General features: G+C 38.6%; 1 protein-coding gene across 1 annotated transcript in view; it reads left to right on the top strand.

The window, feature by feature from the left end:
• Positions 1-10,247: 10,247 nt before the first annotated feature.
• The window catches only part of tacr1a (tachykinin receptor 1a), a 40,731-nt gene continuing 33,620 nt past the window's right edge, over positions 10,248-17,358 (top strand). Inside the window, exon 1 of the mRNA XM_037259326.1 lies at positions 10,248-10,938. Coding sequence (XP_037115221.1) covers positions 10,535-10,938 — 404 coding nt within the window. The 5' untranslated portion in view covers positions 10,248-10,534. The remainder of the gene's footprint in view (positions 10,939-17,358) is intronic.

Raw genomic sequence — 17,358 nt, 5'->3', positions numbered from 1 at the left:
TCCTATTTAACTTAAATATGGCCCTGGACCTTCCTAAAAGTATCCTAATGTCCCTTTAAGTCTATATATGTAAATGTGTTATCATCATTTGTATCTTTTGCCCATTTTTCTATTTTTACCCATTTTTGTTTTTCCTCATCCCTCTCATCTGCTTGCAGCCCTTGCATGCACTTTCGTCCACACATCCATTAAGCGCCGCCGAGCCTTAATGGGCTTAGTGCATAGAGCAGATGCTGTTATCGCAATAATACCAGGAGAAAACTACCAGCAGAAACCTATCGGACATAAAATAAAAAGTTCTGACCTTCACTTGCTCTAAGTTTAAGTTCTGTTCACTGACTTTGATGACTTTTACTCATCTGTGGGCCCAAGTCAAACACAGTCACAGACTCTAGACATCTAACATTTTGAATTTTAATGTTTATTATCTATTAAAAAGTGTAAATTTGTTATGCTAAATAAAATCCTTAAATATTTTCTAAGGATTATTGCCTAACAACTGTATCATCTCAACTGTATCAAAGTTCTAACTGTACTTAATAAGAACAATAGTTCATATTTGAAGGGGAAATCAGGTCAAATATTTCTTTACAACAATGTGTTTTATGTGGCCCCACTAGTCTAAACATGGTATTTGTATTAATTTTACATTTGTATAATTTGAGTTGGGCAACAACATTATATTTTTATCAGTCTCAAGGAGCAGCCTTTTTGTCACTTGCTGTTGACATCCCAGTGCCTAAGGGCTCATCTTGCGAATGTCAAATGACCAAACCTAGGTAATAAATGAGCCTTTATTGGTCGTTACCTGAGCCCTCATAATAAAGTTATTTGCATGGTAGCATGTGTTGCTACCTCCATATTTTTTTACAGATGTTATCTTTTGAACTTGGCAATGATAATGGTCCAGATGATCCTTTTGTCCCAGAGGAGACGACGTCCATGATTTCCAACAGCAATTTGAAAGGTGGACTTGCCAAACCACAGCACACTTTTCCAAATTGCCTCAGTCCATTTCAGATGAACCCAGAGACAACAGCGTTCCTGGGTGATGTTGATATATGCATTTGCATTTGCAGATGTAGCGGCAAAGTCGTAGCGTTCCTGATCCCATGTGGCAATACATTCGACACAATGACGCCTGCTTTTAATTAATTCTTATGGTCTGTACAGAATGAAATACCTAAATTCCTGAAATTGTACATTTCAGAAACTGCTGAAGTATTTCCTCTAGCATTTTTTCACAAAGTGGTAAACTACTAGGCTGCTGTGCTGCTTCAAGCCATACAATTTAAAGTGATGACTTCATTAAGGTGTCACAATATTTTCTCCTTTGCTTTTCGGTGAAAGCGACATCTTGCACATGCACTGGGACACATTATCAATGATGGAGCACGAGGTCGAAGGAGGTTTGGGTTTAAATGATATATTGTGTTACCATCAACCATAGAGCCCGGAACATGAGCAGAAAGCCAGCTCTGATATTCGATCACTGGAAGTGCATAGCTAGCGGCCCAAAGAAATTAGTTACCAGACAAATTGTCTGCAGGTGTTACTGTAACTTTTGAAAAGTCAAACACTCTCTGGTTCAAGTGTTTCCATACATTTTTTAAAGTTCTGTTTCAATCAATTTAATTTTCCTCTGAATGACGTTTTATGACATTATCAGGGGACATTGAGGCTGCATCCTCAGTGTGACTGAAACATAAAAGTGCATGACACTGCAGTTGCTTGATGTGAGTATGAATGTGTCTGTGCCACACATTCCAATTGTCGTCAATTCCTTGCCCAGGTTTTAATAGTATTGGCAAAGTGTCCCACAGTGAGGAGATAGTGATGTGAAATGACGCTATTTCATCAAAATTCAGGTATTTCATCAAAATAGCTGTACTCTAACTGTGGAATCTATATTAACTCTTTAAACCCCTTAAGATTGCTGGCAATTGCACTTTTGTTTTCCTCATAGGTCAGTTAGACAATTGGCCATCAATATTTGCACTTCCTACCAATCATCAATGTACTGAGAGGCACATATGTAACAAATTTAAAGGAGTTCTCAGGATTCAAAATAATGGAACTAAAGTGGAAAAGTTGTCTTATTTGATTCACAACTTGAACTGATGCTCAGCAATAACCTTTGAAAGGTCAAGGGAAACACGTTTTCCTTTGAAGCTTCTCCTGTATTATAGTTTGTTCTGGTAGAACAGTTCCTGATGACAGATGGAGGCAAATGTCTTAAATTTACAAGAAACTAGGAGCATGCTGATTGAGCTGGATGATATCATCAGCAGAAGTAAACAACTTCATTATAATAAGACACTTCAACACCACCTGAGACTAAACAGTATTTTTTCATTATTATTTGTGATTGGATCCATCCATGCTCTTAAATTACATACTGTAGAATCACACAAGAGCTTTTGATGACGTCATACTTTTTTGAAAACATTTTCTTTCCTTGCGTTAATTGATGTATTTATAGCATTTTTATTCAATATTCATTAGGCCATTTAGGTTTTGAAACAGGGGTGTCCGAACCGAGAGCCGCTGTCCTGCATGTTTTAGATGTCGCGATGATCAGGATCGTTTTCAGTCTTCTTCGAAGCTTGCTAACGAACGTTTGAATCGGTGTGTCAGAGGGGGGAAAGTTCTAAAACAAACACGAGATGATTTGCAGACTTTTTGGATGATTATAATACCGCATTTCAACTATTCTTTATCATTAAGAATATTAATAGTATACTGCTGTTACAACATCCAAGGACACCATACTAAAATATATTTCTGAAAGGATAAAGTGTAAAGTGAGTGTGGGGAAAACATAAGCAGAGTAAACAAAGAAATCATAAAGTAGCGCCAATAAACCAGTTTGAATAAAAAAAAGCTTGGCTCTAAACGTTTTAAGACAGTGAATGACTCACAGAAGATGTAATGGACATCATCTGTGTCTTAATGAAAAATGACACTAATTGAAAATGCAAATTTATCATGATAATTACCTATATTTATATAGCACCATTCATACAAGTTCACATTTGTGAGTTTTCAACATATACAGTTCAAAATATAAGAAAACCTTTTTTTTTCCCTTAAGTGTTCTATTTTTGCTCTCGCTGTGCATACATGTATGAAAGTAGCATGCTTAGCTTTCATTGACACAAACCATGCTTGCCTGGCTGTCTGAAGACAACAATGTCTATCTTCTAGCATATCTCATAATCATTCATCAACAATGTTTTAGCATGTTTGTCTCATTTGAACGAAGACAGTAGCATCAGTCACAAACGTATATGAAGATAGATGATGACAGAAAGTTGCCTCGAGTGTTTAATTGCATTTGAGAAAATATAAATACATTTATACCCATGCAATTTTGCAAATGGAATGCAAACTAAAGAACCTGAATGAAAATTCATCACACATGTTTTCAGCATCTCCCCACCATCTCTCATAAATTAATTCCCAAGAAGTTCTCTCTCACTGATGAACATGTTATTGTGTTCCTCTGTGGTCAGATGAAAATAAATCATATTTGACTGTCTCTCATTTTACCTGTCAGCAAGACTTTGCTCAATTAATTTAAAATGAACATTTACTTCATACACACACACACTCACTTGCAAACACACTCATACACTAAATCTCTCACTCGCCCAAAAACATCCTCACACTTACAAAAATGTTTTCATCACTGTCCTCATCGTAGTAACACCAATCTAATAAAAAATGTAAAAATACCCCAAATCACAAAATGGCCCAAAGAAGTTCCCCAACCACACACTTACACACTTACACACACACGCACACACACACGCACACACACACACACATACTAGTTTGATACGCATTTCTGAAATAAAAAACATGTTCAAAAATGGACTTCACTGATGGTATTGTTAGGGCCTGATCTATTTAATTATTATTTATTGTGCTTTAAAAAATATTAGCGGGCTGTTACAGAATGATTATATGTTTCTAAATATTTGCCAGTGTACAGTTCACATTTATAATCACTACTACAACATTGCTGGGAAATCATACAAATTGTTGTCCTATCACTGGCAAGTTTACTTTTTAAAAGGCTCCCAAGCTATTTTGTGCTTAACCTGGTGTCCACGAGCACCATGTTAGTGACCCCTGGTTTAGATAGTTATTGAAAATATAACTACTTGAAGAATGAAACAAAAGAACTGTAACTACTGTTCTTTTCAACACACATTACATAGGTCCTGGCCAGAGAACCATGGTGAACTCCAGAGATATTAAATATTATATATTAGATATATTAGATTAATTTCAACATTTGAGGCAACAGACATGATCAGGACGCTAAAATGGAAATTCACAATTTATACATAATCTTGTGATTCATTGAAATAAGGCTTTGTGTTCCTGCTACTCCAAGACAAAATCTGTGAGTCAACATTCAACCTTCACCATCTAAATCCATGCAACGGTAATTAAAGACTCTTTACTTCTCACAGGCCTCATGCAGATTTAACATACTGAACAGGATGTTCCAGCCACCTGTACCAATTTCAAATTTCTGTCCACAATGAGTCGTGCCAATCCTTATTATGTGGACTGGTATCACATTACAGAGCTACACTCCAATACACACTTCGGAGCAATTGGGCATGGCATATTATTAATCAGTTTATATTTTGTAGACTTGGGACGAGATAGCGTGGTGTCACCGCAACTGCTGTTTTGTTGTTCGTTGTTTGACAGTTACATACCAGCTTGTGGGGGGAGTAGATCCCGCTTCATACTAATGTAGAGAGCAGGTGTTTGACATAAAAGTGGCCAATGACAATGTACAATTTTATGTTTACATTCTTTCCGAACTCTGTCAACGAAGCCCAGCTGGACTATATCAATATCAATGCATTTTTTCTTTAGTTATTTCACTGCTAGCCTGTCACGCAGTTACGACAGCCATCAAAGGGAATTGGTTCACTTGTTGGACAAGGGAGCAAGCGTGGATACAAATGCTCAGATTAGCTTCACTCTAACTAGCAAATAGGACAACACATGCATATGGATTTAAATCTGGACCAAAACAATAACTACCGTATTTTCCGGACTATAAGGCGCACCGGACTAAAAGGCACACCTTCAATGAATGGCCCATTTTAAAACTGTGTCCTTATATAAGACGCACCGGACTATAAAGCGCACCATTAATGCATCATGTCAGATTTTTAATCCAAATCAAATCATTTTCCATTTTATCTTTTTTACTTCAACTTCAGACGCAACAAATTACTTTATAATTGCAAAATAATGATCCATAGTCTTTTTGATTCATGATTCATAGTCTTCAGCGGGCCACTTATGATTGATTTCATGACACAATGCTTTGGGCCAGTTTAAAGTTAGGAATTTGGTCCATATATAAGGCGCACTGGAGTATAAGGTGCACTGTTGGCTTTTGAGAAAATTTTAGGTTTTTAGGTGCGCCTTATAGTCCGGAAAATACGGTAGTTCAGAAAATTGTTTGATGGGTGGAAGTGGATCTGCTGAACAATGTATGGCAAGGGATCATCAAGATTTAAATAAGTTATTTTAGCACATACGATTCAGGCAGGCGACCGCCGGCATAGACATTAATACGAAAGCAGGTATTGATGTCTATGCTGTGTTGCGGTGTTGAAGAGGCAGTTCTACGATGGTCTTTTTGCTAAAGGCCTGATTATAAAATGACGCACGTGCCTTGTATCATAGCTCTGTGTCTGATGTTTGTAACAATGCATTACGCGCGGAAACCGCTAAGGAATTCAATGAGTTATAATGAACACGAACACTAGCTGTTGTATATCTATGGCCTCAAAAACTACCTCCCAAGAAGAAGCATGCTAGCTAACCCATCGTTTGGCGCAAGAACTATTTATCATGAAGATGCTCATTTGTGTGTAACAAATGCGATTGTGTTTCAGAAACAAATAAACATGAGCGCTAATGATGTCTATTATGAATGTGATTTGTATCTTGCCATATGTAATGACAGATGAGCTGGCACTAAGCAATCGTTTTGTACAGGATTGTTAATCAACACACATCAATTTGAAAGCCGAATGATTTTCCGTGACCGTTAAGATGACAGTTAACAAACTTGACTAATCATACTGTGCATATTCATTGGGTCAAAACTTGTGTTACACTTGATGCATTTTGAAGACATACAGTGTCATCAGGAATCCATTTGATAAACTCTGGTGAGCTTGTTCACCACCTCTCAATTTGCCACTGCATTGACCCCTGAGAAAATAGAATCAGCTCAGAAGCAAAGTGCTAATAAAATAGATAGGGCAGCATCAACCAGTTTCACTCCCTGTGGACACGTATGGACAACACTGTTAAACGGCGCATATACATCCACAAATTTCTTTCCCGCAGGGAAATAATCCAGACACATATCAACTTTGCCAGCGACGCACTGCACAGACCAATCTCCTCACTCTTTTAAATTTAAGAAATCTCAAGTTACTGTATGTCCAATTCATTTTTACTGTTATCTTCTTGTTTTGTCACATTCTGTCAAAACTACGGTGCTTATCATTGTGTCTGACAACCTCATCTTCCCGTTTATCTCATAACTGATTTTGTCTTGTTTTCTAAATGTTAGTTCAAAATAATTTTAAAAATATCAGCCCACTTCAATTTGTCATACTTTTCTCTGCCTTGTTCAGAAAAATTACACTGCTTCACCTAAAGGATACAGCCATACAGTTTTTATTGTATGTACTTGTGGTCATTATGGACAAGTGAGCTGGAGCTTATCCCGATGGACTTTGGGTGAGAGGTTGGGTAAAACCCAATCATTCGCACCAGGGATGCACTGAGCCCAGAATTCAGGCCAGGAATTTGAGATGGAGATCTGGTCATAGGGGGTTTTTGTTCCATTGCCTTCCTTTTCCATCCTCTACCCCATTAAATGCACTTCTTCCTCTTCATCGCCATTGTTTAAAACCAGCACCACATCTTCATGTCATGATTGGGGTCACCCAGCCTCTCAATCATGTCTCTGCTAGTGACCTTCATAGCTGATGTTGTTGTTGATGATGATAATAATAATTACAATCATAATTATTAAGTTCTTAATTTACAAAAGCAATCCCTGTATGAAAAGGCCAGATATAAATCATGCACGCACACACACACACACAGACACACACACACACACACACACACACACACACACACACACACACACACACACACACACACACACACACACACACACATTTTCTTATGTCAGTGTAATCCAGTTCATTTGTTCACATAACTAATAATATGTAAATATCACTTAACTGATTAAAATGCAATGTCACCTTGTCACAGTCAGGTCATGGAGAATTTTCTGATGCTGGGCAATAACAAGAATCAATCATGCAATACATAAGAACTGAAATATTTAACGATATTATTATTAATGCAATGGTCTAATATTCCAGCACTTTCCCACCGTCGTCATGCAGGTGGAACCTGCCTCAGCAGCATCTTTGTCCCCCCCCCTTTCTCCGCTGAAAAGGTTTGTTAGCTTTGCTCCAAGTGTTCTTAAACTTCAGTGTGTCAGCGATCTTCAATTTAAAAAGGTTCCTTTTTCTGTCAGAATTTTTTTTAATGTTATTTTTCCCCATTTTATTTTTTTCTGCACCAACCAGTTCCTTCTCACCCTCCTTCTTCTTTTTAGAATATTCTCACCTTATTATCTGTCTATATGAGGAAGTTGTTGAAAGGTGAAATTGAGACTCCCTCGAGCTGATCAGAGCTCAAAGTTGTGTGTATGTACGTATGTGTGTATGTGTGTGTTTCTAGCTCAGGAAAAAGTATCCATAGTGGAATTCCTACAACCCAATTCTTGTCATATTTTTAGGTAATATTGTGTCCAAATGAAATTATGATACATTAAATTTGCCTTTGAATAAGTAATACAACAAATAGAAAATACAAAAATCTATAGTCTAATGAAAACATCAGCTCCGTCTACCGTGGGATCAGGGAGTCGGACGACGCCCCCTTATAAGACCATGGTTATAAATCAGTTCCAGTCACTCCTTTCAATGAAAAAGCTGCCTATTCTATGTGTTGTTTAGTGATTGCATTATTATTCAATGTCATCAGTTTTATCAGAATAACTAATATAAGTGTGTTTCCTAGTGTACAGTGAAAGCTTCGGCATGGGAATATATCTATAGGGCTTTAAGTCTGTCGCTTAAGATGTTGGTCGCGCCACAGAAACAATCCGACAAAGCATGAACATGCTGCAGCCTGCGGGCCTTAATTCACACTGAATCTGGCCGAGTCACTCAGTCAGCCAAGTGTACGCTTTTTGGCTTTTGCCAGTGCACCTGTTGTGAATGTATTTGTTGATATTATGCTGGCTACCCTGTCGTATAAGTTGTGCAGTATTTGTTGAACAGAAGTCTGTAATGATATGTTTTGTTCAAAGAAGGTTGTGTGTCTTGGAAAATCTTGGGTCTATTGAAAAATGGGGCCAAAACTGATTCACACACATGATAAGCTTCTCTTCAAAGGTCTTCAAATGACCAAACATCATGCATGTTTTCGGTAAGCATGACAAAGATTGGAGAAAATCCACTTACGCATGGGGAGTTTTTATAAACCCTACCGTACTGCCTTAGGGTAGGTAATATACTATGTATGCTGAATCTCTATGCATGCAAGATCCTTAATAACGTGTCTGTGACATGCTTTTCTGTGACAAAGATCAATAATTACGTGACTATTTACACCCACTATTTTGGTTGTGGAGGAATTAACTAGTTTTGGTCTTGTCTCATGCAATTGAGCCACAGCTTACCCTGCCTCTAAAGCAGGGGTGGGCATTTAAGAGGCCACATGACAAGCTGGCGCGTCTGTCGAAGGCCAAGCCAACATGCTAACCTCAATTTTGGGTTTGTATTTAGAAAGAAAATGTGCTGCATGTGTAGATTTTTAAGAATGAATGTGGGTGTGATTGGTTGATCGTCTCGCTATGCACCCTGCGACTGGCTGGTGACTAGTTCAGGGTTCAGGTTCCAGCACCCTCTGCGACCCTGAACAGGATAAGCGGTGTTGAAAATGGATGGATGGATTGATGGATAGAATATCAGTCTAAATCTCCTGGGCCCTCTTCACCTCCACTGTGCAGGAAATAAGAATGTTGCTATCATTTTTTCTCATTTCTTTTATTGCGTGATGTTATGGACAATTTATTGTCTTCAATCAACCTCCCACCGATGAAAACCGATACAACCACAGGGAGAACATGCAATTTCCAAATAGGAAAGTCAGAGTCAAGATTTGAAGCATGAACTTCCGAGCTGGAAAGTGGCCACTATGACACTACACCAACCTTCTGATTTGATTAGTTTTGTACCATTGCTTTCATTTTGCTTGTTAGGACAGCACAGTGGAACACGGGTTAGCACATCGCCTCACAGTTCAGTGGTACAGCATCCGATTCCGGCTCCCGCCTTCCTTGTGGAGTTTGCATGTTCTGCCCATGCTAGTGTGGGTTTCCTCCGGGTTCTCCGGTTTCCTCCCACATTCCAAAGACATGCAAAGTAGGCCGATTGAGCATTCCAAATTGTCCGTAGGGGTGAGTGTGAATAGTTGTTCGTCTATACGTGCCCTGCAATTGGCTGGTGACCAGTTCTGGGTGTAGCCCACCTACCACGCAAAGACTGCTGGGATAGGCTCCAGCGCACCCGCGACCCTCGTGAGGAAAAAAAGTTTCAGAAAATGGATGGATGGATGGCTCTTGCTTCCAGTTTTTCAAGTGTAATTACACCAAATGCCAGAGTGAATAATTGTTTGTCTATACGTATGTGCTCTGTGATTTACTGGTCTGGACCAGTCCAGAGTGTAATCTGCCTCTGCCCAAATTCACCTGGGATTTGGCTCCTGTTCACTTATAACCCTGAAGAAGAGGATAAAAGGTAGAAGTGAATGAAATGAAGATTTTTTTTTCCATTTCTTTCTTTCAATTTTTGACACAGTGGAGATGTGTGAACTATATGTGGACTATAAATAAATAAATAAATTAAATTTATCTTTCTATCTATATCTATCTCTATATATATATGTTTTTTTCCTTTTTTTTGGGGGGGGGGGGTATAATTTCTTTTAAAAAAGGTCTATCGTTGGTACCACAGGGGGCAGCAGGAGGCAGGTTATAAATGTGCGTGGGATTATTTTCTCCAGCGTGTGTGCAGTGTGTGTTTGCAGCGTGTTGGAGCAGTCAGTAGAAGAAGCACCATGAGTCATATGACAGCATGAGCAGAACTGAGCAGAACTCCTCACATCATGGAAAGTCCCCATTCCTTCTGGTTGTATGGAGTCGTGCGTAAAATACGCGCAGCTTTTTACCCATTTTGCAAATTAAGATCTCGCACAGATTAGATTCTAATTTAATCCAGTATAGTAGAAGATACCTATACGTATGAGTGTGAAACTTTTGATCGATCAGACCGAATTTCACAAGACCTCTATCTGGTGAGCGAGACTTTTACTCCGAAGTGGTAAAATGGACCCAATTTTTGATGGCGCGGACGAAGTCAACTGTAGCACAAGTAACAACGGCACCAACAACGGGACCGTGTACTGGAACCAATTTGTGCAGCCAGCCTGGAGAATATTCCTGTGGGCCATTGCCTACTGCAGTATAGTCATCGTGTCGGTTCTTGGGAATGTGACGGTGATTTGGATCATCATGGCGCACAAACGCATGAGAACGGTCACCAACTATTTCCTGCTCAATTTGGCGTTTGCCGAAGCCTCCATGTCCGCCTTCAACACGGTCATCAACTTCATCTACGCCGTGCACAACGAGTGGTACTTCGGACTGATCTACTGCCGCTTTCACAACTTCTTTCCTATCGCGGCTGTGTTTGCCAGCATCTGTTCCATGACCGCCATCGCCCTGGACAGGTAACATGCACCTCGCAGTACTGTTGCATTCCTCCAGTGGAAATTGTGCTTTCGTGATGAGAATAAAGAAAACGGTCGTTTAATAATAACTGCATACTCTGTTAATTTTGTTTGCAAACATTTACAGTGAAACTTGACAAAATGCATTCACATTCTAATTTCACATTTCCCCTTTGTGCGACTGCTAAAAGAAATGTCATCTTATCTCATCTTGTCTTATCTTATTTAATTTTAATAACGCTCCCTCCCATTCCAATTAGTCTAAAACAGAGTGAAACGTCTTGTGGGTGTTCATTTGTTCCTGCCTTATGTTTTTCATATTTTGTGTGATGCCAATTCATCAATGGGGATGTTCTTTCTGTCAGTGAATGAATGTGAATGAATGTAAATGTGATGCGCAAAAGCTACAGGAAGCTTTTCTCTATGTGCACAAATTGTAAACCATTATTGTTTTAAAAAATAAATGAAATCATGAGCCCTCACTCCTTTTCTTAGCAATATAAGCACAGGGCACAAACATGCTCTCTCAGCAGTGTCATCTGCTTTCCAGTTGGATAGAGAAATATTACCCAGGAGTGTGTGTCGTTCTTTTGGCCCCCTATGAAAAAACATGAACCATGCTGCTGAGGTTATGGATTTCAGGGCAGGAGTAAAAGATATATTTTGTATTTTGAATATGACGGTGTGATTGTATGAATACACATTTTTACAATTGATGTCTTAATAAATAATGTAATGCTGGCAGAATTTACAAAATGGAACTCGGAAGAGTCGATTGCCTCACCGTATCTGGCGTACATGACACAACGCTCGTAGTCCATTGCATGTGTGTCAAACTCAAGGCCTGGGGGCCAGATAACATCACCACAATATTTTGTTATGAGTTTAAACTTCAAGTAACCACTTGAATTGAATTGACCACAAAGCCTTTAATTTATTATTATTTGTAAAATTATTTTATATTCATTTTATTTCATTGAATTATTCTGCTGTTGCTGAATAACACTCAGATTATGTACCTACTTTTCTGCAGAGGATTATACAGTTTCTTAAATCCACACAACTGCCAGATATTTTTCGTTTTTCTAATACTTTGCTTAATAGTCTTACAGCTCATTATACAATACATGCTTGTTGGTTGCCAGTAGTTCTTACTTGGAGAAATACAGAGGTTTTGCAATATGTGACCATTACAAGAAATAAGGCACTTTTCATTTTAATTAAGTATGAATATTATTGTGCAGCTGCTGAGAATCATCACACTTTGTCCGTTTTTTTTCTTAAGAATTGTTTATACATAGTGTGTAATATGTCTCATCCAAGTTTTAAAATTATTATCGAACAGTACTCAAATCAGAGTGATGTCATCCCTTAAGAGTTCTCTTAGATTGGTCTACTGCAGTGTTGTAGAATGGGGACCCAAGGGGCAGTCGCGTTGGGTGGTATTTTATTGTTTTGTCCTCTCCTGACCTTGTCATATGTGTGTGCACGAATAGAATAGAATAGAATACTATTCGAGCACTTGCCATGTGTCATTATTGTTACTGTTATTTAAGATTGCAATTCATTGTGAGTAATGTAAAATTAGGCATTTTAATTAGTTCAAGCTTTGTACTGTTACACATCTTATTTTACAAACCAATATGTGCATTAATAGAAAAACATTTTTGTTCCGGATTTCCTATTTCAAACTCCATACCTTGAATCTTGAAAAATTCAAGTCAATTGTAACATTTTGACTAATAGAAGATCACATTTTTATTGGTCCTAAGGGAAATGTGTGATTATTCTAGATTAATCACCCAATAAACAAATGATTGAAACAATTTTCTTAACCACCTGAAAGGATAGCGGTGTACCATTTAAATAAAAATCTACTCACATCACGCACTGTTAACCGCCAGTAAAGTTGCCAAAAAATCAGGAAGACTGATAGTCAATCAAAGGCAATAACGAAGAGCAACAATGTCAGCCCTCGGCATGAGGATGCCAACAATTACCATAATCTGTTCCAAAATAGAGATTCTGAGATTTAGCAACTTGCTCCACCTGATTTATTTCCTAAATAACAATTTTATTATCACATTTATGATCTCACCAAGTGTTATCGCTTCAAAACATATGCGGCACATGTTTCTCCACTCTTTGTTCCTCTCCAGCTGCACCACCTTAAAATGTACAGTGAAATCATCACCCAATTGTCTCTTTCAGACAAACGATTAATTCATGCTTCTTTTGTCCATATGCGAGGTGTACAGCATTTCCATAACCAGAAATGAAGGTTGCTGTGTAATTCTTTATAGTCATTGTAAAGAAGTCATCAGCAGTTGGCCCAGTCTCTGCGGTGTTCCATTAAACTGTTATCTTTGTCAGAAGCACTCACCGTGTATTCGATATAAGTACAATAACTCAAGGTTAAATTGTACTTCTGAGAGTGCGACATTGGTGGTTGGGGAAAAACAACATCGCTTAGTTGCCAAGAGAAATACAATCGTTCAATAGAGAAACCATTTAGTCATTTCTATGGCGACTATGAAACTGTATTATTATTATGGCGAGAAAATTAAAACTACTTCAATCATTTATTCATCTGTTGCAACTAAATAGGAAGGCTATGTGTTTATTTTTTCAGACCACATCATCATAACAGATGATGACCTTTGTAATATGTCAATGAAAATCTCATCGTTGTCTCTCTTCTGATTTTCATTCCTGAATTTCCATGCACTTCTCCCTCTTCATCCTTTGTGCTTTTCCCAGAGGGATCATGATGCATTATCATTAAATGATAGGTTGGCGCCTGACATGCACATCACATCCCCTGGATTTGTGGGCTTGTACATCACTAGGGAAAATGATTCCACATTAATCACTCAAAATGCATAAATACGGAATTAATAGCAACACTGCTTTGATACCTTACAGGAGCGAACGATACTCAAGGGTTAATGAAATGAGGGATCTCTTGTATCACTTTGATCAAACTATTCCCCAAATGTAATATATAATGCAGTTTCACAGAGCTCAAAATGTATGCGTAACACCTTTAGTTTGATTCCAGTTTCTTCCACTTGTATGAACATCTAGTCATAAAAGGAACAACGCATTGATACCTTACAGCAATGGTGTCAAACTCAAAGCCCGGGGGCCAGATACAGCCCGCCACATCATTTTATGTGGCCCGTGAAGTCAAATTGTGCATCAAATTCGTGTCATGACTAGAATTGCAAATTGTCTTCACTTTTAATATCTTTTTTTTTTTTTAAATAGTTGACCAGTTTTTACTTGTCTGATTTGAACACGAGTTATTTGTCAGTTTGTTTTGTAGCTTTTACTGTATATAATATGAGGTGCTCATACATTTATTTGGGTTGATAGTCATAATGGCCCTCCGAAAGAAGCTGGAATGCGGCCCGCGAAAAAAAATGAGTTTGACACCCCTGCTTTACAGGGTCTAATAATATGCAAGACTAGGGGTGTAAATCGCGGGTTTTGTCACGATACGATATCATATCGATACAAAGAAACACGATACGATATTTGCCGATATCTTAAAGCCTGCTGTGATTCATTCACGATACATCACGATATAGTGCTCTACGATCGATATAGAACAATATCCTGATTTATAACAATTCATACGCAAAATCAACAAGGTACTGCAAACTCTTTATTTAGGAAATTACAAGAGTATTGTAGTATACAAAGTGCTTATTTTAACACTGAACTTTATCAAATTCCTATATTTTTTCTCATATAAGTAAGTAAAGAAAAATGAATATTCTTTCTTTTTTTGTAATACCATTTTTCCTTTAAATGTGCGGCGAGATTTGTGGTGTTCCCTGAATATTTGATCACCGCATGGCAGGATTTACAAACTGCACGTGTCTTGTCCGTTGAGCCATCTTTTCTTTGGAATCCAAAGTGCTTCCAAACGAATGACTTGAAGCCCAAAGAGGAGCGGATTTCCTCGTCTTCTTGGACACTAGCCATAGCACCAGCCCAGGAGCCGCGTAGTTGTCCGCTCCCTTTCACGTGCCTGCTCTGCTCACAACACAACACGCCGCGCACTGCTCCCGGAAAGAGAAAGCAAGCAACAATGAACTGGATTTCAAAATAAAGTCGCGTCTAATGTCCGAGGTCAAAAACGGGCGATATAGATCGATGTTTACGTTTAGCATCGATGCCAACAAATCGTAGAGCATTATATCGATTAATCGATGTGTATCGATGAATCGTTACACCCCTATACAAGACTGAATGAAACGGGCAGTGGTAACACGTTAGAAAGTAGTGTGTTACGCTAATATATCAATTGTTTGCTGTAATGACAGTAATTGAACACCACGATACTTTTCTCTGTTAATTAATTTGACTACAGTTACTTTACAGCGTCTCTATTTGTTACTGCATAGCAATTAACAAATGAAAAAAGCACACAGAATCCTATTACTTGCCATTCTCTATCAAGCGGTAGAGCCGCTAACTGACCCCTATATTCTGGTCTCTTCCAGTCTGTCCCTTGTTGATAAAAAAAAAGAGCCTTGGTGCATCAGTCCAAATCAGAGTCAATGTCACACACTTGGACACGTTTAAACAGCTGCCTTGCAGCCATGTCACCTCAAAATGAATAATAAAAGAGACCAATCAACACCAGCTCGCTGTAATTATTGAGAAAAATCAAACCTGATTGGATCTTGATAAATAGCGTTGAGGCTAGATGGACATGCTTTGCAGTGATTGCTGTCATAAACAATGACTTCTGAGCCATGTAAGCTGCTTGTGTAAAGATAATTGAAGCATTCAAAAAGAAATATATATGGACTGTGTAGTCATCTCTAATGCATGCTTTCTGCACAGTACATAGTTCCTACAATAACCGGCAGAGGAAAAGTTCAGTGGATAACAATCCTGAATCTGCGGAGAGCATTTCTTGATAGTGATGGCGAAATTAAGCCTTCTGTACCGCTGAGGCTTTCCAGACGATTAGTTTGCACAAGGTTTGAAGCGTCATGGTGCTTCATTAGCTTTATGGTGCCATCAAGTGATCAGGAAAACAAAGGGGTACAATACACTGAGTGCCTTTTGATTGTAGGCCGAACACTGACAAGATGGCCTTCAGTAGCAATATCTCAGTTTTAGCAGTTGGCCTGCATTGTAAATACAGCTTAGTAAGAAATAGACCATCGTATAAGAAGAATGTTTACGAGTATGAGTAAATATGAGCAAGCAACTAAGCCATCATGGGTAACCAATTTTTCTTAGCTTTTCACCATGACCACAAGTTGTGCCTTTTTGACCCACTTTGGATTCTCGGTTTAGCCAAGGAACGTTCCTTCCCATCCCTTCTGAGCGAGATGACCCGGAAGCAGTAATGGCCACATTAAGTCTTCTGAGTTATGAATTAAGTTACACTGAGTACTATAGAGTCACACCAAATACTAAGTTTGTTCATTCGTTGTCTTCCGAACTGCTTTTCCTCATGATGGTGACCAACATGATTGTGAGTGTGAATGGTTGTGTATCTATGTGTGCCCTGCGATGACCAGTTCATGGTGTACTCTGCGTACTACCCAAAGACTGCTGGGATAGGCTCCAGCACGCCCACGGCCCTCGTGAAAACTAACCAGTACAGATGATGAATGAATGAACACCTGCAGCTATAACAGAACGCAAAGTACATATCGCAATGGGACAACCACAAATTCATGTCTTGCTACCTCTATATATCTGAGCAATGAGACTCTTACCTGTCCAGCGCCCAACCATCCTAAACTTGGAGACTCTTCGTCTGAATCTTAATTGAATGGCATTCTTCCTCATCTGTTTGTCTTTGGACCTGTCAAAGCTTTAAAAGTCATCATCTAATTTTCTTCCCTGCTTTACTGCATTTGGGTTTCAGACACACCCATTACAGTAAGGTGTTTCTATATAGGTATGTGTTCCCTTGTTTACCTGCATGAAATCATAAAAATATTGAATGACTCACAATGATGTCGTGCAGTTCACTGCAAACTACCATCACCTGAATGAACGTAGTACCAATAAACATTGTGGAATTAATGCCTCCCTGACAGTGTCAATCAAAGGTGGTGAACATGATTATCAACTCAACTTTAGTCATATTACCATTTGACAGCAGACGTAGCTGTACCAAAGTTGTGAACACAAAACAATAATGATAAAACAATCAGAAGTAACCCAAAAAAATGTTTTTTTAATCCAAAACATGTTTTTCAGCCAATACCTGTGGATTGGATTCTGAAAATAAAATGCAGATATTGATTTGATTTCACAGGGTAGCACAGGGGCATCTCAGCAAGCAAAAGAGTTGTACTTGGATATTTTGCATAAAGTGTACCATAGACTCCCTATAGGCTCCGTCCCAGCCATTCTCCTAGATGGTAGTTTTACAAATCC

Source organism: Syngnathus acus, chromosome 9, assembly GCF_901709675.1.
Source record: "Syngnathus acus chromosome 9, fSynAcu1.2, whole genome shotgun sequence".
In the NCBI taxonomy this organism is placed as follows: domain Eukaryota; kingdom Metazoa; phylum Chordata; class Actinopteri; order Syngnathiformes; family Syngnathidae; genus Syngnathus; species Syngnathus acus.
This window is presented reverse-complemented; position numbering and strand designations above follow the sequence as displayed.